The 24,663-nt window shown below is 41.8% G+C and overlaps 1 protein-coding gene across 7 annotated transcripts in view; it reads right to left on the bottom strand.

Annotated features, from left to right (window-relative positions):
* Nucleotides 1-24,663, bottom strand: part of pou6f2 (POU class 6 homeobox 2) — an 80,078-nt gene that overhangs the window by 16,947 nt on the left and 38,468 nt on the right. For all 7 annotated transcript variants that reach the window (XM_046051364.1, XM_046051040.1, XM_046051292.1 and 4 more), the window contains 2 exons: nt 15,549-15,862; nt 3,444-3,581 (listed from right to left, as the gene is read on the bottom strand). In XM_046051364.1, coding sequence (XP_045907320.1) covers nt 3,444-3,581; nt 15,549-15,862 — 452 coding nt within the window. The remainder of the gene's footprint in view (nt 1-3,443; nt 3,582-15,548; nt 15,863-24,663) is intronic.

Here is a 24,663-nt window from a genome sequence, read left to right as displayed (position 1 = left end):
GGCTGGGTATCAAACCTCAATACTCTTTTAAAAGAAATGTCCAGATCTAAATTTGATGGAGACTCTTAAGGAGTAATTTCATCATAGCATCATTTCATAAATAAGCAGCCTTCAGAAACTTCTCTCATTCAGTCTGTCCTTCTCCTCAGTTATCTTTCAGTGTCTTCTCCTTTATTTGGCTTCCTGTGTTTGTTTCCCGCTTCAGTTCGTATGACATGTGAGTAACGTGCCTCTCTCCACCCAGCAGAACTCATTAAGATTATGCTGCTCTTGTTTCCACAGAAATGTCATCTCATCTCTCCAGCCAGGGCAATCTGTGTCTTTAGCCATGGTCGCCAAGCAATATCTCTGCACCATTTTCTCTCCTCCACTGTTCATGCGGTGAATTGAGACCCGAGAGGGAACATGTTTGGGAAGTTTGGTCTAAAGTCTGAGAAAGCTAACATTCAGAGTAAATCAAAGCCTAAAACAGCAAACTCATAATGGTGCACAGGACAGAAGACATTTCCTGGGTACAACAAGATACAGACACAGTAGATTCAGGCAGCAAAGATTAGCTGTTTAACAGAAATTTGTTGATCGAAAAACTTTATTTACAAAAATGTTGACAATTGATTAATAGGCTAAATTATTTATTCAACAAAAACATCGAACATTAACTTGTTAAAGCATTTCAAATGTGAGAATGTGCTGCTTTTTTGTGTTTTATATCATTAGTAATTTAATATATTTGGTTTGATGATTGAAAATAATCAATAGTTGCAGCCCTTCAGTAGATTAACAATCAAGTCAATAGCAGTTTATGCTGAGGTTACACGTGATCAAAGGGCTGGAAGCTTCTGTACAAGGGGAACACTTGTGTTGTGGTTCAGCTTCACTCACTTTATTAACTGTGCTTGTGTTCCTTACCTGATGTTCTCTACATTAGTGCCAGCACCATCCAAAGGCTGGGAAATGGTTGGATGGCCTGACAGCCCAAATTCAGGGAGGAGAGAGTTTATATTCACAAAGCCATGGCAATACGGCTTTCCCAAACTGGGATTTCCCACGCATACAGACCATTTCAGGGGTGTCTACGTGTTTTAGGAAGTATGGTCCGCCCCTTGAAACAGCCCTTAATGTCCTCATTTACCAACATATTTTTTCGGTATTAAAGCTGCAGGGAAAGTGAGAATCTGCACTGAATAGAAGACGCTGACAAAAATGTCACAGATTTCTTCAGTTCAATTGTATTGATATAGCGCCAATTCCTAACGGAAGTCATCTTATTGCTCTTTTCATCTAGACAATACTCTTTATAATATTATTAACAGAGACCCACCCTGAGCTGGCACTTGGCGACACAGGCAAGGAGAAACTCCCTTTTAGCAGGCAGAAACCTTGAACAGGACCGTAACTGGCGGACTTCTGCCTCAACCAGTAGGGGTAAAAAAAGTGACAATATTCTGGCTTTTATCCACAGCTGTAATCGGTGTTGTAGAGGTGGTGAGGACAAAAGAGCCTCACTGATTCTCCTCGGGATAAAAAGGCTGGGACCCAACATCATTAAGGTTTAAAAACATATTAATAAAGATGGCACTTTTCAAGGTCTCCAGGGCTCTCGCTTATGAAAAGGTCTTTTGACAGAGTTGTCAAAGAAATCAGGAGGTCCAAAACAGCATACTCCAAGAAAAGGTGACTTTTCATTGTACTCTACTACAGTGATGAGTAAGGGTGGACTATTATGATACAGTATGTAAATTGATATCACAGTAACGGTATATATCACGAGTAATTGTTCTGCAAATTCATTTAATGGTTTAAAATAACTGTACTTCATCACATTGGATTATTTTCTCATTTTATTTGGAACTTTCATACAAAAAAGCCAAACAACTCCTCCTGCTCTGTATTTATAATTTCACTCTCCACCTCCATGTTTTCTTGTCACTGTCTTCTTCTGAAGTTGTTGGCAAACCAGCTTATAGGGACACTGATGCCACGCGAGAACAAGGTAAGCGGTCCAGAAAGTCATGTTACCTTGCGAGGCAGCTGGAAAATCCAGCCCAGAGACACTACTATAACAGAGAAACTAAGCAATAGCTCCTGCGGTGGAAATGGTATTGCCAAATCTGTACTGGTGGACGCATTTCTACTGTCGCATAGTATGTACAGTCATATCGTCCGACCCTAGTGATAATACAGACTGTTTCCTAATTTCCAATTAAACACTACACAGACCAGATAAAAGCAGTTCTGTAGTAAATACAAACAAGTCTTGATAAAAGCCGTTCCACTGCTTCCTGTTTTGACGCTTTTCCATGCTGACATACGTGTTTGGTGGACCTCCAGCCTTATTTGGGGTACGTATTAGCCTGTATAATTCACTGAGCTTTGGGGGGAAGGGGGGGACAGGACCTTCTGATAGGGTAGTGCATGTTTCAGAGCCCTCCGTCTGAATAATGCTATGGAATAATGAGGTGGGGAGCAAAGGCTGTAGCCCAGGGCTTTGACCGTCTCTGTGACCTGATTATGTCAGGGGCTGTCAGCCGCCAAGACACTACAAAAGCACAGAGCACCCCATCAAGTCCATATCCACAGTGATCTGTCCCCAGTGCTCCAGGCACCTTGTGAGCCAGGAAAGTCCATACTGTCTCATTAGCGATGTTTAGCATCAAGCGCTTGCACGTGGACAACACTGTACGATAAACAATGAGGTACTGTCACACTGGTGGTACTGATAGTTACTCGGATAGCCTAAATGTCAAGATTAACATTAAAACAGTTTTTTGCATGTTTTCTAGTGCTAGGAAATGTCAGCTACTGAATCGTTTCACCATGTTTGTATTTTAGTTTACACTAACTGCAAGTGTTTAAAGATGAAACAGGGGTTAAGGTAAATAACACAGAGTGGCATGAAAGGGCACATTGTCCATACAATTCTCCTTTAATATGTGCTGTGTGCACCTGCGATAAGATGATTCATTAGATAGGGTCCCACAATGACAAGCATCATCGTTCAAGCCTCTGGCTACTGATGGAACAATTCTGCAGCCACCCTGTAAATATGACAAGGTCAGCATTTTACCACAACAGGCGCATGCGGATAAGAGAAAGAAGGGCTTTGTTAACTCCCAAAAAAGCTTAATATATGGTGGGGTGGCTACTAGAGTGTAGACAAACAGCTTCGAGACAACACACAGACCCACCACTAGAAATCTATGAGGAACTATCAGAAATACTATACAAAGGATTTATTTACACATTCATACATGATAGATGGTCCGGCAACATCTCTTATAGATCTGTTTTCTCTCTGTGGTATTTAAAAGGGTAATTACAGTATTTTGGCCCCACTTTAAAATATTTTGGCGTCCAAATGACTAATAGGTACAAACAGTTTTGGTACTGGTCCAGTAGATCGCCTCAGCCGGCAGCTGTTTTTAGAATGTTAGTGAACTCACCTGTCCCTGTGCGTTGGTGACCAGCTGCCCGGTGGCTCCTTGCAGGTTTGACAAGGTGTTTCCAAACACCTGAGAACCGGCGATGGATCCCATGGCTGCTGCCGCTGCTACCGCCGCCTGGCTGGCCAGTGGATTCAGCTGGCAAAGGTAAAGAAATCATTCATCAAAACTGCATTTGTAAATGTCACTTGTGCAGATGTTTATTAGTATAATGCAAATTCCTAAAGAAAAAGCAGGTTCAGGAAGGCGCAGTGCGGGGGGCTTCACACTTTGATTCTTTGCTGCAAAGACCAGAATAGGCTAACTGCAGTGAGGTCTCTATAGTCCAGTAGAGAGGGCTATGCAGTCCATCATACAGCTCCCAGAGGTCTGTGCTCCTGAACCCAGTGGGAGGCTCAAGGGTTGGGAGGAGCAGTGAGAACGGGAGGGTGAATGTGAATAAGTGGCCATTTTACCACTCTAAGTGCTTCCTCTGGCCCCTGGGGCTCCCCACGGGCCGAGCAGAATCTCTCCACCCGCAGCAATGGCCCAACAGCATCCCGCTCTCAGAATAGAGCGGGGCAGTGTGGCCATGCATCACTGTATCGCCAACCTCTTCAATACGCTTCGACTAAGAATTCCTCCTGCGTCACAATGTACAAGCACACTGTTACTTTGGAAGAAGAGGAGGAGGGTTAAAATGACCATCTTTGCCCCCGCTATAATGGACTCATCTGGTCTGGCCTGTGGTTGTGAAAAGAGGCTCAGTGCGTCGGGGAGAGGGTTGTAGAGCCTCGCCACATCGACGAGATTACCCATATAAATCAAGCTAACCACTTATTAGGGGGCTGAAAATGCACTGCTGATTTGGTTGTACTGCAGCAGAGCAAAGTCTTATTAGGTTGAGTAAGTAGATCAAAGACCAAGAAGAGATAGGAGACCTCCCAATTACTCAACAGAATAGAGAAATAATAGAAACACTGCTTAGAAGCTGGCTGCCTCCTCTCTGCTGCTAATACAGTCAAAACTGCTGAAATTAGTTTGTATAAAATGTTTAAAATAACACAGTAGTGTTTTATGTGCAATTATGTTTATGTAAAATACAATGTGCTGAAAAAGAAATAATTTTACTGAAAGGATCAACGTTTCCACACTGTCTGTGCTCTGCAGGGAATTCAGCTTTGTTCATCTGAGATCATCATCTTTTATCTTACCCCACCACCATATATTATTACACTTTCTGAAATCAAATGATGAAAAAATGCCACAGAGCGATCAATACTTTTTCATTGACAGTAAAGGTTAAGCACATTAAGAATGACACTGCATTTGTCTTATGAAATCATATTTCATGTTGGTGGCCTCAAATTGGCCGTGATTGATATTGCCTCCCCTCGTCTGAAAGTCATCCAGTTTTTCCTCGATAATCGCAAGATTGTCTTTTATGAGTCCAGCGGTTGTCCTTCGGAAATCTTAACTTCTCAAATGTTAGAAAACCACAAGCCTGATTCTGACTTTACATGCAAAGGTAAAAGGATTACAGAACTTCAATCAGTACGTTCCTGAACATTTATATACTATGGGGTAATACGTAAGATAATTTGGGTGGTCTAACAACTAAGGATAAATATTGTTCATTAAACTCAGAGATTGAAACAGTGGAATATGCATGCACTTATCAATTTATCCCAATATTTAAATGTAATTCCATAAAAAATGTGCAAATGTTTTAGCTCCCAAAAACCTGTATTTTGTATTAGATTAGAGTTGTTGCTAACTAAAAGACAAGAGTTTACTACTGTATCTTGTAAAAGCATCAGCTGCAGATAAGTCTTTATCCAAAGATGCATCTACTTTATAGAAAACGTTTAAATCATATAGAGGTCTTATTCGAATACAATATTTAGTGCTGCAGTAAAGGATTAACACCGCTGTTCATTTCTTTGAATGTCATTTTGATTATTTAAATGTGATTTTGAAAATATTAGCCAATTTTGAAAATATCCTCAATAATATTGTGACAATATTTTCTCTTCCTTAACTGATTTAGCTTCAATATCTGGATAAATAATATTATATTTTTATTACCATCCTTATCACAATAGCCAAAAATGTGGACACACATCTGTGATAATTATACATTTATTATGGGAGAAGATGGCAAACGCAACATTTTGATGGAATAGACAGACAAACAAACAATCCTGGCCAAGACAAAGTGAGTGCTGGATGTTGAGAGATCAGTCAGGAACTGATGCTCAGCACATAATTTCCTCTTCACTTATGACGTAGTAGCTGAAAATAAGAAATAAAACCTGGACCAGCTACTGTGGTAGTTTATGTTTTGTGAATATAAAAGACCTTCTTAAGTACTGATATAGAAGGTCTTCAGTCCATGTTGGTGAAAACACAGTATTACGGGTGTTGTGATGTGGACACAGAGATGGCCAACACGGCCAGTTAAACACAGAGGCTACAGATAAACACACAGATAATGTGATCTGCTCAGACGAGCCCGCCCTGAGTCTCCCTGAAAGTCTGCTGTGCTTGGTGTCATTGTGTGAGTGATAGGTTGTTGGAGAAGCGTTCAGATTTATTTGAAATATTATCATTGTGTTTCATTCGATGATAGCCCTTTCAGGTGCTATGTTATTCTGGTAAATCTAGGTGAAAAGAGAGCAGGCTTTATTGCTGCATCTCCTGGCACTGGGTAATATGGATAGCAGTTGAAAGGAGAGCCAGGAATAAGGAGAGGCGAGGCTGTGTTCAACACCTAAACAGGTGATTTTCCGCCACGGTGACTCCTCTCAACACCTCGGCGGGAGGCACAAAATGACAGACCTGGCCTAGCGTTTGTACTGATTGCATGTGTTGGAGGAGATAAACAGTGATCTTCCAGGTTGCAGAGCCTGCATGTTAACCATTGTGTTTCATTCTTTTCATTCGCTGTGAAAAGGGCGTCAAACGGATTTCCAGCAGCATAGACAACTCTGGTCAGCCACACAAATATTGGGACAACACAGATGCAAAACATAAACTGAAGTCAGTGTATTTGTTAAAGAACTGTTTGAGGTGTTAACGTTAAATTCAAGAAATATTAGAACATTTCAGTTTTATTTTGTCAACACTGTCTCATGTTTACTAGCAGCAAACCTTAGCACTGCTCAAGCCTTCACTATATCATGTGGCATCATCTTATCACCTTTAAGTCAACACAAATGCTGTCACACGCTGCAGTTTAATATAGCCAAATATACAAGGCTACACAGGGATCAACACGAAATAAATGCCTCTGAGAGGGAAAAAAAGCCTGCAAATTGATAAAAATGCATCTTTTCTCAGCACGGGATGGAGGGGAGGGAATCGAAACTCCACCAGGCTCTTCGTCGCCTGTTTGACCATGAGGGTCACCTGGTGCAGCAACCCGTGTAATCTCAGGAATAGAGGGAAAAATAGCGTCCCCGTAAACCGTGGAGAGACCCCTGGAAACCAAAATTGTCTGACACAAACTAACTGGAGTTTATTCTTGGTTTTGCTCTTTTCATGTGGCCGTTTTAAACTTAATTGCTTTTTTTTGTTCTGGGCCTGCACAGGACAAAAAAGAGCAAAGATAAATGGACAAAGTGGTGCAGACACCAGCAGGCAGGCAGATTCGTCTACGCTCAGGCTTCAGCAGTGTGTAAAAACTTATTTTTTGCTCATCTATGATTCAACAACAGAATCAAACATTTATCTAATATATCAGAGAAAACTGAAAGAGAATAATAAACCTTCAAAGAATCATTTAGCATATTAGTGGTTCGTAATGTTTTTAATTGACAATGAAAGCAGTTTAGTGTAAACTTCTGTCTAGAAAGTGACTGAAACAAAAATCCTTTCCTTTTCAAAAAGTCTCTCAGTATGATAGAAGCTGATGTGAGAAGTGTGTTTGCTACCATTCTACGTCAAAGTGGGCCAAACAGTGTAAATTAACAGTCAATCGCAGTATTGTTTCTGAGAAGAATGTCCTTTATCTCTGGAACAAGTTTCCCTCGTTCATCCCGGCCCCACATCTCTGTCTCCTTCCTGCTCTTTTCCCACTCCGGAGTGAATGTAATCAGCTGTGACATGAGAAAACACGTTCTCTGTCTGTCAGGACTCTGCTAGTCTTCCGCTGACAGTCCTCTGCTGCCCCCCCCCCCCCCCACCCCCCAACCCAAAACGGCCTCTCCCTGTCTCCCCTCTCTCACATCCGCTGTGCTTATGAACATCAAAATGCCATTAGGCCCTCCAAAACACCTCTGGTCCCTTGGTTGGCTGGGCCTCGCACTGTGGTCGTGCACTCTGAGCCCTCAGAGCGCCGACTATTGCTCACCACTGGGCCTCTGCTCCAGCCGTTGTGAAAAATAAACCCCAAAAAGAGCCATTCTTGAGGAAAAATATTGGGAAGTGAAAGACGGATAGAACAACTGGGGCAGATAACACCCGGCAAAATACAATAACCCTGCACCCGGTGATGGTCAGACATTGTAATTGCTTAAGGCAGCGGAGGGATGGTGGTGGCAGTGGGTGTGGATGTGGAAGTGGCATGGCGGATGCTAATGGAGTGATGTCATATGAAATGTCAGAATGACAGCTAGTTAACTGAGGAGGTTTGGCTGATCAAATAAAACGCATTAACTCCAGGAAATGGATATCGCGGGTGGCTTCAGAAATGGTCACATCTAATGAGGCAAAATGCAAATGAAGGAGGAAAAGAGTCGTGAAAACGTTTAAACTAACTATAAAGGGATGATGGAGTGTCGGACAGTGGCCGTCAATCTCCCTACTCATTACCTTCATGTGAAATTAACAGCAGTTTTAATCATTACATAAAATCTGCTCCAGCCCATTTGTTGATAATTGTGAGTCGCAGAGGTTCAGAGTGGGTTCTCTGTCATCAATCACAGCAGCAGTACATTTCCCCTGGTTAAGGGACACTCCACGAGCAAAAATATAAGTTATACTACATTCCTCTTACACTATTTCTCTTCCTGAGGAATGATCTGTAATATTTAGCTGTTTCCAGATGTATTAAATTTGAAACTACTTGGTGATTAAGTATCTACAGGAAAGTGCTGACCATTTCAGCTCATGATGTGACATATTTGGTGCAGTTATTTCTGTGCCACACTACTGTTGGGTTGGAAATCATAGCAGCGTTAAACCGGTGTTGCAGTAAATCTACTGCCGCTCTGGCTATGACTTTAAAGTGGATACCTGGCTACGTTTTTGGTTGCTGTGAGAAAATGAAAAATAAAATCATTGGAGTCAGGAGATCAGACTGTAAAGGAATTACGAACACTATTATTTCGGAGTATTATTGAAGACTCTACCCAGCCTTCGGATGACAATTACCTCAAATATTCAATATGTAATAACATATATTTCTTGACTTTAGGAATTCTATTTCCACTGCACCGACTGCATCCCATTCATTTTCGTTTAGGTGGAAATGGCGTCTCTTTTCACTCTGCTGTTGTTTGACATATAAATATAGCATTTGAATGACTTTAATATCCTCCTAATCAATGTCCAGTGATCTTTTGATGTCCTCAATTCAATATAGGAAGGGTCATCCATGCCGCAGCTTTATAAACACAATAAAGGTAAATGATTACTCTCCACGGTGGTGTCCAAAAATACGGCCAGTAATGAAGAGAAATGGAGGAGTTTGAGAGGGAGGCCTGTCATGTGTCATTGGCCAACTCTAAGCCCTAAGATTAATCACAAGAGAGGGGTTCTGTGGCTAAGATGTGGTCACCCTTGATCGATAAATCCGCCTCCCTCCCTTTCCTTCCCTCCCTCTATGTCTAGCTGCTTCACTGTCCCTCGCACTTTTTCTCCCAAATATACACAATAGTTGACACAAGCTAAATCAGCATAAGTGGAGAGATGAATTGATGACATTTACAGCCATATTTGTATTGATTACTCGGGTTTTGACTTCTGAGGCTCCCCACTTTACGGAGTTGACTTAAGAAAATGCACTGTTGTTGCATTCTAGTTGAGTCTATTTACAAAACCATCAATTGCACATTCCCACTCCTAATGAAAAAGGGCATAAAATAACCCAACAGAAAGAAAAAAGAAAAATGCTCCCCATGGAGTTCAAGGCAGCAGAGTACAGTTTAGAGGAATTTCAATTCACACAGCCCATTATACATTGCAAAATATATACCAAATCTAGTCTCCCCCAACCACAACCGAAAACACTGTGGAGAAGAATTTCTTATAATATTCTGCAGGGACCACAAATAGGACTTTTGACTTGGTCTATGAGGAGGGCATAATGCAATAACATTGCATTAGAAGGGTCTTTTTACAGCGTGGAAGCGCTGCACGGCTGTATTCCTTGTGTGAACCCGGTGCTCTGTTTGCGGTCACTAATGGGCATCAGAAATTACAGGCAGTGGAATAGCGCCCCGCGGGGGTACTGGCCTCCTCAGCGGAGCGGAGCACTTAGACAGTGTCTGGGAGCCTGCTGGAGGAGGAAGGGGGGAACTCAATGTCATAGACCTGCCTCATAATTAAAGAAACCCTATTCCTTATCCACTGTTAGGTGAGCCTTAGCTTGGTGCTCCATCTGAGGGCTCCCCTGTGGGCGTCTAATGCGTGTTGCCCCCAATGTGCATGTGGGCTGATCAGGGAACTCTGCCTTTCTGCTGGGTGTCTTAGCTGGAAGCCCTCTGCCCACTACAAGAGTAACGGGGCCAGGTTTAGAAGAATCACAGACCTCAAAAAGTGAAGAAAATATCAACTTGGTGAGGTCTGAAACCCCAACAAAACCAGTAAGCCAAAAAGGAAATGCAAGCAGGCTGTAGGTGTAATTTTAAAAGTTAAAGTGCCTCCACAGTTTCCCAGTTGATGCTTCTGAAATATGATAAATTTAAGTTTCTCCTTATTTATAAATTCAGGGCTCATCGTTGGCCCTTAAGTCTGTAGATTTTCTTCCTGCCTAATCCCTCATTTGAAGTAAATAAAAGTAGTAGAGCTGTCATGGTCAGGTTGTTTTCCTCATCTAGCTCCCATGCTTTATAATTATTCATATGAAATGTGGTTCTGTTGATGGGCAACAGTCTTATTTTCTGCTTCAGTCAACAGTGCACATTTGTATTTCTAAATTGTGGAGCGCTTGTTATGTAAGGCAATTTTCTGCCTTCTTAAGAGCCGGATCTCCTGTGCATTAATAAGAGGCTAGGCTGAGCTGCTGGAGAGCTGAGGGCCTGTTCATGCTCTAAACCACACAGCCAAAACTAGCAGCACTGCCATTTAAACACACAGTCTGGCACCACATGCCATTTATACATATTTAAAAGTTTTTTTAGAAACAATGTGATTTTAAAACAGGTGTTTTCATGGATAATAGTGTGGTGATGGCGCATAGATAAGATGCTTGCTTTTGGTGTGGGAGACCTGGGTTCAATACCCACTGTGAGACATCCACCATTGTGTCCCTGAGCAAGACACTTAATCCCTAGTTGCTCCAGAGGCGTGCGACCTCTGACATGTATAGCAATTATAAGTCGCTTTGGATAAAAGCGTCAGCTAAATATGTAAATGTAATAGTGAGAATGCTTAAGGGTATTCAGAGTTTTTGCATCTTCACCTAAAGATGAATGTTAAATGGAAGAATATGACTTTACCAGAGCAGTAGCCAAGATTCAGGAAATACTGAGCTCATGAATCCAGATTCACCCAGCACCCTAAGGTCTGTTCCACTTTGTCCCACATTTATTCACTCACCTTTATTTACCCAATTAATTATGTTTTCTGACAAATTCTCTCCAAACATGAGGCTTGGACAAATACTAAATCCATATATTTAATGTGTATTTTCCCCCCAAATGAAAAGAAAGGTAACAATTCTGAAAAATATCAGATTAAGGAGAACATGACCTTAGTGCTCTCATTATTATGTATGGCCCAGTGCTATAAAATAATTACTTTTACTTTCATAAGGACTCATAATTCAATTGTAAAAATTGTACAACCATGTAAAAATGTCAGGACTACAAAAAACATTGATATGCACATTGTGGCTAACTGCAAGAAATCAGTTGCAAAACATTTGTAAAATATTTCTATTATTAAACCTTGAGATCATTCTCCAAACCACAGTTGAGTTATGAGACATACGACAGATAATGGACACTTTCCTCAACTTGAGTGTTGCCAGTTTCATCGACAAGCCACAGTATGAGCCACTGGGTCTACATATGAGCATGTCATTTTAATTTTGATTTAATATCCCGTGGAATGATGGCGGGCCGTTCCGCTAAATTGAATAGACGTGGGGCTGATCTGGAAAATCAATTAATCGATGTGCAAGGCTCATTTAATACACATGTTAATATAATGGGAGAGACGTCCGCCGCCCATAAAAAAAGAGACATTTGGAGCAAATTGGACAGTGGTGATTTTAACAGCAGTTGACATAAGTAAAAGTGCACTGCAGCGGAAAACAGTGACATGAGTGTCTGAAGGGGCCTCAGCTGGAGACAAAAGCAGCAGAGATGGGCCCAAGATTTGAGGAGGGTGGTGGATCGAATGGGAGGAGGAGGAAGAGGAGGAGGAGGAGGAGGAGTAGGAAGGGGGGAGAACGACAAGGAGGTGAGGAGAGATAGAGAGTGCAGACAGCCAGGCCTCTGAAAGGCCATTGTGGTTGGCAGTCGCTGACCTTGGTGACGATGGGTTTTCACCAGAGGCTTCTAATGAAGGCTGATTGCCAGGGAATAGTGAGGGAGCCAAGGGGTAGAGAAAGGAGCGGGAGGGGGGCAAGAGAGAGTGAGAAGAGGGAAGAGAGAGAGCGAGGGAGCGAGGGAGAGAGAGCGAGAGAGAGAGAAGGATAGAGGAGAGGCTCAGGTAATTGCAGCACTTGTGGGTCTGAGGCCCCGCGGTCCTGTGATGTCGGGGTGCAGTGGGGAAGAAGAGAGATGTCTGTGGACGCTTTGGTGGTAAATTGTGGAGCACAGGGATAGGAGGCAGGCCCCTAGGCTGTAATTACCCCTATGAGTGTGGGGATGGAGAGTGGACAGGCCCAGTGAGGGGCTCTGACAGCGATCAAGGAGACGACTGCGAAGGGGAGTAGAGACAGACACACAGACAGACGGCAGGAGTCTGGCGGTGGAGGAAGACAAGATGCCTCCATCACCGCCAGGCCCCCTGAAAACCAGCCAGCCAGACAGACACTGGACCAAGGTCAGAGGCTATTAGCTAACACATAACATGCTGGTGACAAGACAGCCATGACGAGAACAGCAGAGAGACAGCGCAGCGTTGCTGAAGAAGCAGCACCCAGATGGAGACAGACATAATGTAGAAGGAAAAAAAAAGGTATTAAAAAGCGACTAATTAGATCAGAGCCATAGCGAGAGAGAGCGAGAGAGAGATGTTGGGGCTCCACTGGATGGCGCAGCTGGGTCAGGAGGGTCGGGGGCATACGAACTGGAATAAGAGAGTTGATAGGCTGGCCTAAGCTTCCCGCTGCCACGGATCAGTATGTACTGCCTCTCCTCTCCCTGCCTGGGCTGATGTAACTCACTGGAGTGGCAAATTACACCAGACCTACAGCTGTAGCCCGACATTATGATTAATTTGATCAGTAATTTCTCCTGTTTTTCATTTTAATCGCCGCGACCATTCTGCTGTGGCAGGTCTTTCAGATCTAATTAAGATCAATTCCGGTGTAACAGACTTGGCGAGCGCCTTTACCCCGTCAAATCCCTGAGCTCTCAGGGCGTGGAGAAAACCCGCAGCTCTAATCAATCAACTTCCAGCAAAATCCAGCGGGCTCCCGCAATCAGCCCATTAACACACTTAAGCAAATTTTATAATCTCCCCCCGTCTATTTGTCATCCCTGTCGTGGTTATTTCAGGCAGCCACAGGCCGCATCTCACTGTACTCTGCATGTTGGAGAGCAGAGAGGGATGTGGGCGGGGTAGAAAGGTAAATTCTTACTCCATTTAACCCCATTAGCTGCAATAATCTGAGTTTAGACCATCGACTCAAGGGGACACAGTCTGTTGTGGTGTGATTTGTATTCTAATAGGGATATTAATGAGCCCATTAATGAATTTTGTCTCACAAATGAAAAACACCAAACACTAAAAACACTAGGGATGTAATGAATGCTCAGGATTTCCTCACTATGGGTTTATGGAGAATATCACACACCTCCCATGAGAAGAGAATTACAATGGGATATTAATTGGAACATAATGAGTGTTTGTCTCTCTGCAGCTCTGCACTGTATTTTCAGCAAATAGTTGAATGGCTGGGTGATTCTGCGCGTCTCAATAATGACAGCAGGAAATAGGGGTGTTATCTGTGTAATGCTGATTGTATTATGGTAATTATGACTCGACTTTACTGCACAGACTAGTTCCTCTGGGTGCAGCGAGCAAACACCAGAAATGCCCTTCTGCATCTTCAATTTAAAAGACACAAAAAGCTGATCACTGTGTCAATTCATATGTCTTTATGAGAAAGTCTCTGCTCAGGGAGCCCTGATTTAAAAACTTGTGTGAATTAACCCGTGAGTTGCTCAGTGAATCTGGGACTGGAAATCCAATCACCGACCCAGGCAGTGCACGGAGGTGGAGCTGCTGTTTAAATCCTATTGCAGCCTTGAGTGTGTGCTAAGGCTGTGGCCTGTCCTTGGCGAGCCTCTCTCTGGGTGACATACTCTTTGAAAACACCAGCACTGACCCAGAGAAACTAAACCTTTTACGGCCATTCTGCTTCTCCCACACACACAAAAACACACGCCCACACACATGTTCCATAATCCTATTTGATAAGGCAATATCTTAATGATACCTGATGGGGCCCCTTTGGCCCCTCTCAAGGGAGGTCTGTCCTCAGTCATCATAATCAGCCCCGCTCCTTCTTTTAGAAAACGACCATCTATATAAAGCTAAGGGTCTCAGTCTTGCAGTCAATGCAGTGAGCTAGTTCTAAAATAACCCTGCTTCTGCTGTCTTTATGTGTCAGAGAGAAATTCACAGATTCCAAGAAATCTACCATTTTCCAGATACTTATAAGTTGTAGTGTTTCTGTTATCTAAGTTATTTGTGCGTCGCCTGATGCAAGCTTACTGTGGGAATCTGTATGTTGGTCAGTTGCCCTTGTATTCACAGTCAGACTGGACAGTGTGTTTGGTGCGATGTAGCGGCTAGCCTTTGGAGCCCATTAAATCCAGAGGCTGTTTTTCCTGCTGAGTCTCACTAGGCCGTGACAGGGCCGGAGAGGGCTGCAAGGGGGGAAACAAATAGCCTAACTCATCCTGGCCATAAAGAAGGTTGCACCACAACCCAATAAGGGTCTGACGCTGATGAATGTGACCAGGGACAGAAAGGCGACCCTGGCCAGTCTCCACCAGAAATGAAACCACAGGGATATAAACTAGGTTATTATCGTCACACAGTGACAGCCAGACGGACAGAAGGGCAGAGATGGATGGACAGACAAAGTGACTAAAAAGGAGGTTGAGTAGGAAGAGCAGCAAAGATTAAGGGGCTGATTACGGCCAGAAAACCCAAGGTTAGATAACCTCAGAATCCCTCTTGAATCTGCCGCAGGAGGATGTGAATCGTGCCTCTTGCCTGGTTGTGAGGCCTGATGTGCTCAAGTGCGTCAAGGCTTCAGCAACAAGATGCATATTCTAATAGCTCTACATACACAGAAGAGCTGCCAGCATCCATTCAAATACTGCCACTTGATAAAGATCAAGTGCTGACAGAGAATCAAGCCTTGTGTGTACTTCTTAAGCACAGTGTTTTCAAGGTTGACCTGCCCAAAATCATCAATGACACCATTTAGATGCTCATTCTTTCTAGTGTTGAGGTCATTAACAAGTGACTTTGCAAAAAGTAATGCACGAGTCTTACATACTGGATCAGTATTGCTGTAGATACTGGTGGACAGACTGGTTAGTAAGTAACCAATCCGCATGCTTTGTCTTGGTCATTTTTCATTATAAAACGAAAAACATATTTGTACAAAGAGTAAAAAGAGAACTGGTATCAGATCAGCATGACTCTAATTGAGTTTAGGTATCAGAATCTGTTTTAAAAAGACAAAAAGTTGGGTCGGTGCAGACTTACCGGCAAAGGCATGGGTGGGGTGACGGGCGAAGGAAGGCTGCGGGCTGGCGATTGGTTGGGCCGGTGGGGCGGAGACTGCTGTGGCTGTCCAGAGGTGGAGGAGCAGGTAGAGCCTGGAGATGGGACCGAGGTATGCTGCTGGCTGGGCGGAGTCATGTGATGCTGAGATGGCAGCTGGTTCTGGGTGTTGGGGTGGGTCTGTTGGTGATGGTGTTGCTGCTGCTGCTGCTGCTGTTGCTGCTGCTGGTGGTGGTGCTGCTGCATCTGTTGGAGCTGCTGCAGGTGTTGGAGCTGGGAGTTCAGTGATGAGGTAGCTGTTGATGAAAGGACAGCAAGTTGTTTGATTTCTCTTTGTGCGTGAGACCTGAACACTTTACAAAAGGTGCAACAAACACAAATGGGTTTGGACTGACAACATTTGTTTTAGCACATAAACAAGAAGCCCTCATTATCTGAAGAATATGCTCACACCTCAGATAGAAATACATGTACACAATATGAGGTGTGGGATGCATAGGGTCAATAGTGAGAGACATGTAAATAGCATGGAGCCTCAACAAGGTCCTCCAGGGTTTTTCAGTCAGTGAATTTAATTTAGCTAGTTGGAGGACAAAGCTATCAAGCCTGGCTGATATAATTGCTTTCTCTGGAGCCAAAAGTCTTCATTGTCACTTGAAGAATGTCAGAATCTTTGGTTTAATGGCTGAAAATCTCATAGGAAAGAGACATCCATCATCAGTGGAAGACTTTAGAAATAAATCCATTACCTAATTGGATCCAATAATGGCATGCCATTAGAACCTCATTTCTACATTTAAATGCTTATACATTTTTATGCAGTTTAAAAAAAAATGGCTAACACAGTCTGAGCCAGGCTACAACCACACCAGCATGCAAAATAATCCCATACTCCTCAAATATAATATAAAATAATAATATGTTGGTGTGGACACTCGACCTCATTCCAATTTTCTCAGCAGTTGACTCAAAATCATCTGAATACAGAATATACCGGATCTTCTATCAGTTCACACACACACACACACACATCGTGTTTGAATGTCAGAAGAAATCCATACCACAACCTAGACAACAAATAATGTGTACTAAAGGTGTAAACTGTAATACTATACGTGGAGAACTGAGATAAAACACATCAACTAAGCTGACCTTCAAGCTCTTTAAATGGAAAAAGGACAAACTGAGTTTCCATACAGATATAACAGAGAGAAAAGTGTTCACTGTGCTCACATTCAGGAAGCCCTTTTTTCAGTCAAATGCCAGAAAATCCTTAAAAGAAACTATATGCTACATAGTTGTTTGTGTGAAGTAATTTGATTAGGTTATTCACAGGTCTCGCTAAATTCAAAAGGCATAAAATAAACACACACCAATGATTTTAAACTTTAAAATATATCATTCCTACAATGACTTCTACAGCCACAGACAGTTAATCAGTTTGAAATATTGTGAGACTTGTGATGTTACACAGCTTTGTATAGAAAACAAAAAGGATGAATACAACAGATGAACATCCAGGATCCCACATGATTTTTTTTTAATAAAAAGGTAACACAAGCTTGGAGGGGTCAAGACCTGATCTGTATGTTGACGCTGGACTGCACTATAGAAAGAAATTGAAACAAATTTCCCCTAAACTGAGGCCAGGCAATAACTAATGATGAGAAAAGTATTATTTCTATGAATACAAAGCGAGTCATACAGGGTGAAGCATACAGCACATATACTGTCTAGAACAACTAAATCAATCAATCTTACTGACTGAAAAATACATTTATTGTGCATTATATAATAGGCCATTAACCTAAAATGATTTAAAAAAAACACACTGAAAAGTTAAAAATAAAGCTAAAAACTGAAATTAAAATACATTTCTCTCTGAAACTAATTTAAAGATACAAATCTTCTCTCCAGGATTTCCTCAGTGATAAAAATAAATGTGTCTCTACCTGCAGATTTGGTTTAATTTGACATGTAAAAACATAGAGAATAAAATTCTTGAATTATTACTGTAAATGTACATAATGTATGTATCTTGTAAGACCCCTCACTAGAACCCACTATCTACAGCTTTACAAGGAAGTCCACACACACAGTTTCCTATTAATGTGACTTATAATACAAAGGACAGAAAAACAAACGTTGGTTCAAAAGAGTGTTTGTGAACATCTACTGATAATGCAACTCAGCAATGAAGACAGGCGTAGACAAGCTTGTATACATACAGGATCAATGTACTTCAATAATTTAAGTATGGTTGCCTCATAAAAGATGAATAAAACATCAGGGCAGAGAAGTCTTTGATTAGTGTGGTCACTACGACTCCAGGACAGGCACAGATGAACATTTGATGAAGATCAGATCATCCTCCTCTTCCCCCACTCTGCAGCAGCATAGTAAAAGAAAGCCAGCGTCTCTAGGCCAGTAAACAGTACACTTTTACATTTCTTCTACCTCCTGACACGTTGACACCTCTCTCACACCCCCACCATGAATTATATATCATCTGTGCAAACGGCAAGAGTCCAATTCTCACTTGAAATGTTGGGGCAAGTTGTCTAGCAAGCGCTGAGCCCCTGACAGGACCAGGCTCTTTTCCTTTGCAACTTCACAATGACAAAATGTTGAGGCCTATTTAAAGATGGAATAAAAGGGAACAAAGACGGAGAAAACAAAAGGGGGGTAAAATGAGATTTCTGTCAAGAAATTATCGAAAGCAGGCGAAGATCAAAGACGATTGGAGAATTTCCTCCAGCACCAACCATTACGCCGAGGAACAAGAGGTACAACAAAAAATATGAGGCAAAAGAAAACAAATACAGAGGGAATATGGAAGAAGCCCCATGTGGCCTTATTATAAGAGCTACACCGCAGGTACTATATTCTTTAACAGCAGTGCTTTATAAATTCTGTCATCTTGTTAAGACTGTCAGGACCACTGACCCTCCCTTCCCCTCTAACTGGGCAACTGGCATTTTGAAGCTCATTCTTTTAACTACAGCTGTCTGATTGCTTTGGTTGAGCACATAATCCAAACGGCTTGTCTCAGCTAATTGTTTGCGCTCCTTCCTCCAGCAGACACAGGGCCGAGGATGAGAGTGGGAGCTTCACTTCTGATGGAGAGAGGGCAAAAGGGTGCCGGGATCCTATAGTGCTCATTATATCTCCCACTGTCTCTTTGTTGTGTTTCATATTCACTAGTTCGCCGACTGTGAAGCAAGCAGCGCTACCACTTAGTCATCACGCCCGAGGGGTGTGAGAGCAAGGGTCCCACTTTCACTGCTGTCACAACTCGCCTATGTTAATGTTTATAATGAGGAATGAGCCAGATCATAGAGGAGAGTCATGCAGCTAAATGACCAGATACAAGCTGAACTGTGGCATTTTGTGCTCCATTTAAACATTTAACAACAATCATTTGGGACTATGAAACACCAGCACTGACAAGTCTAAGGCCTCCAACCTCAGCGCTTTGAAGAACTGTCTGCCATCTCTCTTTCAGAGCTTTTTTTGCTTAGGTGCCACAGTAGAAATCAACTGTTATCTTTGACTGTCCCGGCCCCGGCTTCTGAAGTACTGGAGGACGAAGCGAGACTGATTGTCAGAGGTCGAAAGGCTAGGTCAAAGCCAGCTCATTCGTCAGACAAAATGCTATTTTTGTTTCCTGTGCGGTTGAGGAGTGAAGAGGGTGGGGGGCAGCCTGCTCTCTCATTACCACTGCTATCTCAGTAGTCCCTGCCAACCCCCCTATTACGGCACTTTTCTCTCTGGGGCTGATTCGAGCTCAACTCCTTGTTTTCCTCTCAATGCACAACACCTGCGTTTACAACTATTCCCCATGAGTTATCTTATATATCGTTTGTCTGTGTGCATGTTTGTGTACAAGTGTAGTCAGGGCAGAAAGCAATTTTTTACACATCTGCCACATTGATAAGGTGAATTATGGGGAACATGCAGGACATTTATGAATGAAAAACTGCCGCAATACACAGCAACATTTGTATGAAATGTGTGTTTTGGTACAAGCTGCAGTTACACAGTACATAACATACCTAACTCATGTCAAACTAACCGCCGCTGTAAATTTATTGGGTTACAAGAAATACAAAAACATATATATATAGGATAGGATATGAATAGGTGTACACCATATTAACAAAAGGCCCAGCCAAGGCCAACATTAAGAAAGACTGCAGTATCAACAGTATTCACTTCTACACAAAAGGACTTTGACTGTCTTTCACTCCATCAAACTGTGTGGAGACAGTATAAAGACAGCAGAAAGTACGATCTGAAGAAGGTGGAGATCTCATCTCATGTCGAAGGAATTTTCTGGGCATCAAAAACTTTAAAACCGAACTCTGTACCGAGTTAATAAGAATGAATAAAAGATGGATACGTGAATTGTATGCTTTTCCTAAAGATGCGGTTATTGCTTTAGAAGTAGTTCAAAAAATGTCTTCGACTCAGATTATCCCTAACTGCTTCTGTACCATCTGAATGCTGTGAATTAAGAGTTAATCAGAAGCTGCAGAGGAGTTAATGAAACTGTCTAATGTGACCCACCCTGTATTTTTAGGAACTGCTGCAGTCTAAACACAGCTGCCATTCGCTAACAAGAGAGGTGACAGGGGACAAACAAGCTCCCCATTACTGCTCTGCCTCACGTTCCACTATGGGAGTCCATAAACCACTGTCTCAATTGCCTTTTCAGTGAGTCACACTGATAATTACTCCACTGGAGGTAAGGAGATTTAGACTATGAGATCTGGTAATTACAAAGGTGGTCAAAGGAAGGTCATTTTTACTCTGCGGATTAGATCGAAGCACTTGTACACTGATGAAGTGGATTAACATCACTGTTCCTGCACTCACTCCTTTAGTTCCCTGTTAACTTTTATCACTGTTGGTCATTTGGTGTCACATTTGTAACACTCGTAACAAAACATTAATTATTTTCTTTAATGATCAATCTGCTAACTGTAGTTTTTCAATAAATAGTTTAGTCCATAAACTGTAAAGAATGAAAATAAAAAACAGTGTTGGGAATTTAACATAACTTTGGAAATTCGATCCATACATGACAATAAACCATGTAACAAAATTTCACATGAAACTTCAAATCAGATGATTGGCTTAACAGGGGTGGAAGAAGAATTATTAGCAATATTGCAAAATAAATACTCCATTACAAGTAAAAGTCTCGCATTGAAAACGTCACTTAAGTAAAAAGGTATTATTACCAAAATGTACTTAAAGTATCAAAAGTAAAGGAACTCATAATCTTAAACAAGGCAGATGAGAGTTACATATATTACAGTACATTATTGGATTATTATTACTGATGCATTAATGTGTAGTGTGTAGTGTTTTACTGTTGTAGTTGGTCGATTATACTATTTTATATAGTGCTGGATAGTTTAGTGCATCATATTTTGGAAACTCGTCATATATTTTGTATGTAAGATCTTAATTTGTATAATAACTACAACTGTCAAATAAATGCAGTGGAGTAAAAAAGATTTACAATATTTCCCTCTGAAATGTAGTGAAGAAGAAGAAGAAGTGCCATGAAATACTCAAGAAAAGTACCTTCATTTTATACTTAGAGTAAATGTACTTAGTTACACTCCACCACTGCTCATCACTTCAGCATTAGTTACTTGATCAATTCAACATATTTGTGTATTGTTTAATGTATTTTAATGCTGGAAGACACAAGCAAGGCAAAGTTAAAGAAAGGGTGTCTAAAGAAAAAGGTTTCACAGGTTTTCTTAACACAACCTGTAACACAAATTTGTGTTACATTTATTTTAACAGCGAGTCCAGACAATTGGTAATCACGTTGAAGGGATGGAAAATAGATTCCTGCCTTGGCAATGGCTGGAATAAACATGGAGAAAATGAAATGTTAAAAGAACTACTGAATAAAAACATTACTCAGAACCACAGCAGGCAATATCACTGTTTCAGTCCTGCTGCAGGAGAAACTCAGTGACTAAAAAAAATATAGACAGTTAGGATTTGAGCGGAGTCGAAGGATTTCAGAGAGTAAACCACATCGCTTGTAGGGATCCAGAGATAATGCTTTCACTTTGTGATGCAAGGCAATATCAAGCTGTGTTGGAGAATTCTCACTCTGGGGGAAGCATTTCAAAGAATCAAATCCCCTCCATGGAGATGTTACACATACAAGAAAATCCCTGTGTGCTCGATAATGTAGGCCTTTTGTGTGTTGCTTATGTTGGGGTTACTGATTTCCAAAGTGTGGTCCAGGGACCTCTAGGGGCCCTTGACAGAGATCCAGGGACTCCCCAAAACAGTGAGATATATTTTAATTTTCCTTTTTAATGTTTCCTTCCTGAGTGAGAATATATAAAGATTATTATAGACTGCAGCCCTTTCTGCCTTTAAAGAGGTAGTATTATGCTCATTTTCAGGTTCAAAATCCTATTTAGGGGTTTTACCAGAACATGTTTACATGGTTTAATTTTCAAAAAACACCATATTTTTTGTCATACTGCACATTGCTGCAGCTCCTTTTTTCACCCTGTGTTGAAAGCTTCGTTTTAGCTATGGAGTGATACATCTTGTGTCTAAATGATCTTTGTTGGGAGTTGCACATGCGCAGTTCCTATTTAAGGACTACTAGCCAATAAGAAGCAGAGAAAGGCGGGTCAGCGAAAAGATGGTAAACAGCTTCAATTCAGCTGTAGGCTACATGTTGCCGACCAGGTTGGCAATTTGGACTGGAGCAAGAGTTTCAGAGTGGTGAGTTATTAATCTGTAACAAAAGTATCTCATCCATAAAGTTTTAACTGAGCTCTGTCTCCACATCACAGTAACAAGTTCGTGTCCACTGACTGCTTGGAGGGTAGCTAGTGTTTGGAAGGGAGAGGAGAGGTGTGTGTGCTGCAGCTCAGTGTTTCCACCAGTGTTTTTGAGGGTGTGTCGGACTAGTCGCTCAGCGAACATTATGACGTATTTTCATTGTGACGTTACAAGAAAGGGAAGTAAAGCCTGAACTACAAACGAGCTGTTTTCAGGCAGTTCAGAGCAGTGTTTTCTGTGGGAGATGGGAACTCCCTTTGGGCTGGACTTTGGGCTTTTTCACTTTGCAAACCTATTACATCACAAAAAAGATATATAACTCAATAAAGGAGAGGGAAAAAGCCTAAAACCATAATACCACCTCTTTAAATACTGACTTGTGCTATGAAAATATGTGCTACTGAGGCTGAAAGTGAGCATGTTTTTTTTCCATCTGAAGATTATAGAAGTTAATTTCACAAATTAGCTGATCTCTCTTTGCTTGAAGGTTAATTAGTGAAATGAGTTCACTGTCTGATATTTAAGAACACCTCTTGGCCCTCCATGGCACAAGGCTCATTGAATAACATGAAGCATTTCGTTAACTTTCAGTCTAAGAAAGAATTATAAAAACCTCAAGCTCTTGTTTTTATACAAGATTTGTTACTGCCACATACAATCCTCCTGCTCCTCAAAACACTTAAATCTTAAATCAAATTAATGAGCAAAGCAACCAGATCTCTTGTCTACATCTCCCCGTTTTTGGACACAGAGGAGTTTCACTCTCATTTCAAATACTACGTGGACAGTATGCAATACTGCGGTGCCCAGTAAGGGGTCCCTCGCTTTTGCCCTTCTGTATGAGAAAAGAGCGTGTCTGCCTGGCAGGACAGACTGGGTTATTACAGTGTGTTCATGGTCCCATCATGTGTCGTCAGACCAAAGCGGAGGCCGCGAGTAAAAGCCTCATGCAAAATTTATGTTCATGCGGCTGTTTCAGTGGGCGGAAAAATCAATATTGCGGGCCTGATGCACGGAGATGACTGAGTGCTCTCTGACTGACAGTAAAAGCTGAGAGAGATTGAGGGGCTACATTTACTGCTCTAGAAATGGAGTGGAGTAGAGTTGCCCTAATAGTCTAGTTCACCTTAAATTTGAATTTCATTGTGGATTATTTTGGGGACAACTTGGATACTGAGGGTTTGAAGAAATTACACCATTAGAGAAAAAGAGAACAAATCAAGAATGAGCAAGCTCGTTTTCAAATCATCTAAAACACATCTTGCAATGTGGTTTCTGAGCAGCTAAAGTATTGTATATTATGTGGTTATTAAGCCTCTCCTTCCTTTCCAACTTACTCAGATATAAAATCATTGTAGAATAATCAAAAGACAATGTGGGTATGAGGAGAACTTCATAGGGCTTTTGTTCTGCGCTGCTTCGCTTACATATGCTTTTGATAGCGTGCCACATACCCACAGTGCATTTGGGGAGGAATGTGAGAAGAGACCGAAAGAAAGTGAGAAAAAGAAATTCAGTGGGATGAAATAACCCCAAACAATGGGATTTGCTTTCCATTCTTCTGCCTCCATCTTCTGTCTTTAATTATTCCCTTTGGTTGTCTGAGGGAGCGTGTAAGCACTTTCACACAGCACAACATGCCCAGCAGCACAACACTGTCTGCCTTAGTGATGTGGAGACTTCTGAGTGACACTGAGCCTCTTGTGATTATTAATGCTGTTTAATACAACACAGAGCAGCCACTATGACTGAGGGAAAAAACAGATTTCAAAATGCATGCATTCAAAATGCAATGTGAATGGAATTATGTACTACATGAGCACTGCACTTGAGATACATTTTCCCCCTTGCTACATAAACAATGTGTACACCATAAAATGAAGTCTAATGTTTTGTAGATGCAACACTAAAAATGTGTGTTTGATAATAACTACCAAGTGTGCTCTATTTTGTACACAGCGTTTATTGGAACCTCAGCTGATCCTGGTGGGATCCTTTGTGCCGGTTTAGTAGTTTCTTCCTGAATCGCATATGAGATATTTGAGAGCCCAGAACGATGTATGATGAATGAAGTAGCATACTACTTATACGCTTATCGTGCTCACTGACTAGCAACAGGTTCAGCAAAGGGCAGCGGCAGTAAATGAAATTCCGCACCGGGACAATATATCATCAAAAGAAATGTATGCACCCGAAACTTACAAGCCTTCTCCAGATGCGGACAAGGTGCCTGACGGGGGTGGGGGGAGGGGGGGGGGGGAAA

Source organism: Micropterus dolomieu, linkage group LG01 (assembly GCF_021292245.1).
Source record: "Micropterus dolomieu isolate WLL.071019.BEF.003 ecotype Adirondacks linkage group LG01, ASM2129224v1, whole genome shotgun sequence".
In the NCBI taxonomy this organism is placed as follows: domain Eukaryota; kingdom Metazoa; phylum Chordata; class Actinopteri; order Centrarchiformes; family Centrarchidae; genus Micropterus; species Micropterus dolomieu.
This window is presented reverse-complemented; position numbering and strand designations above follow the sequence as displayed.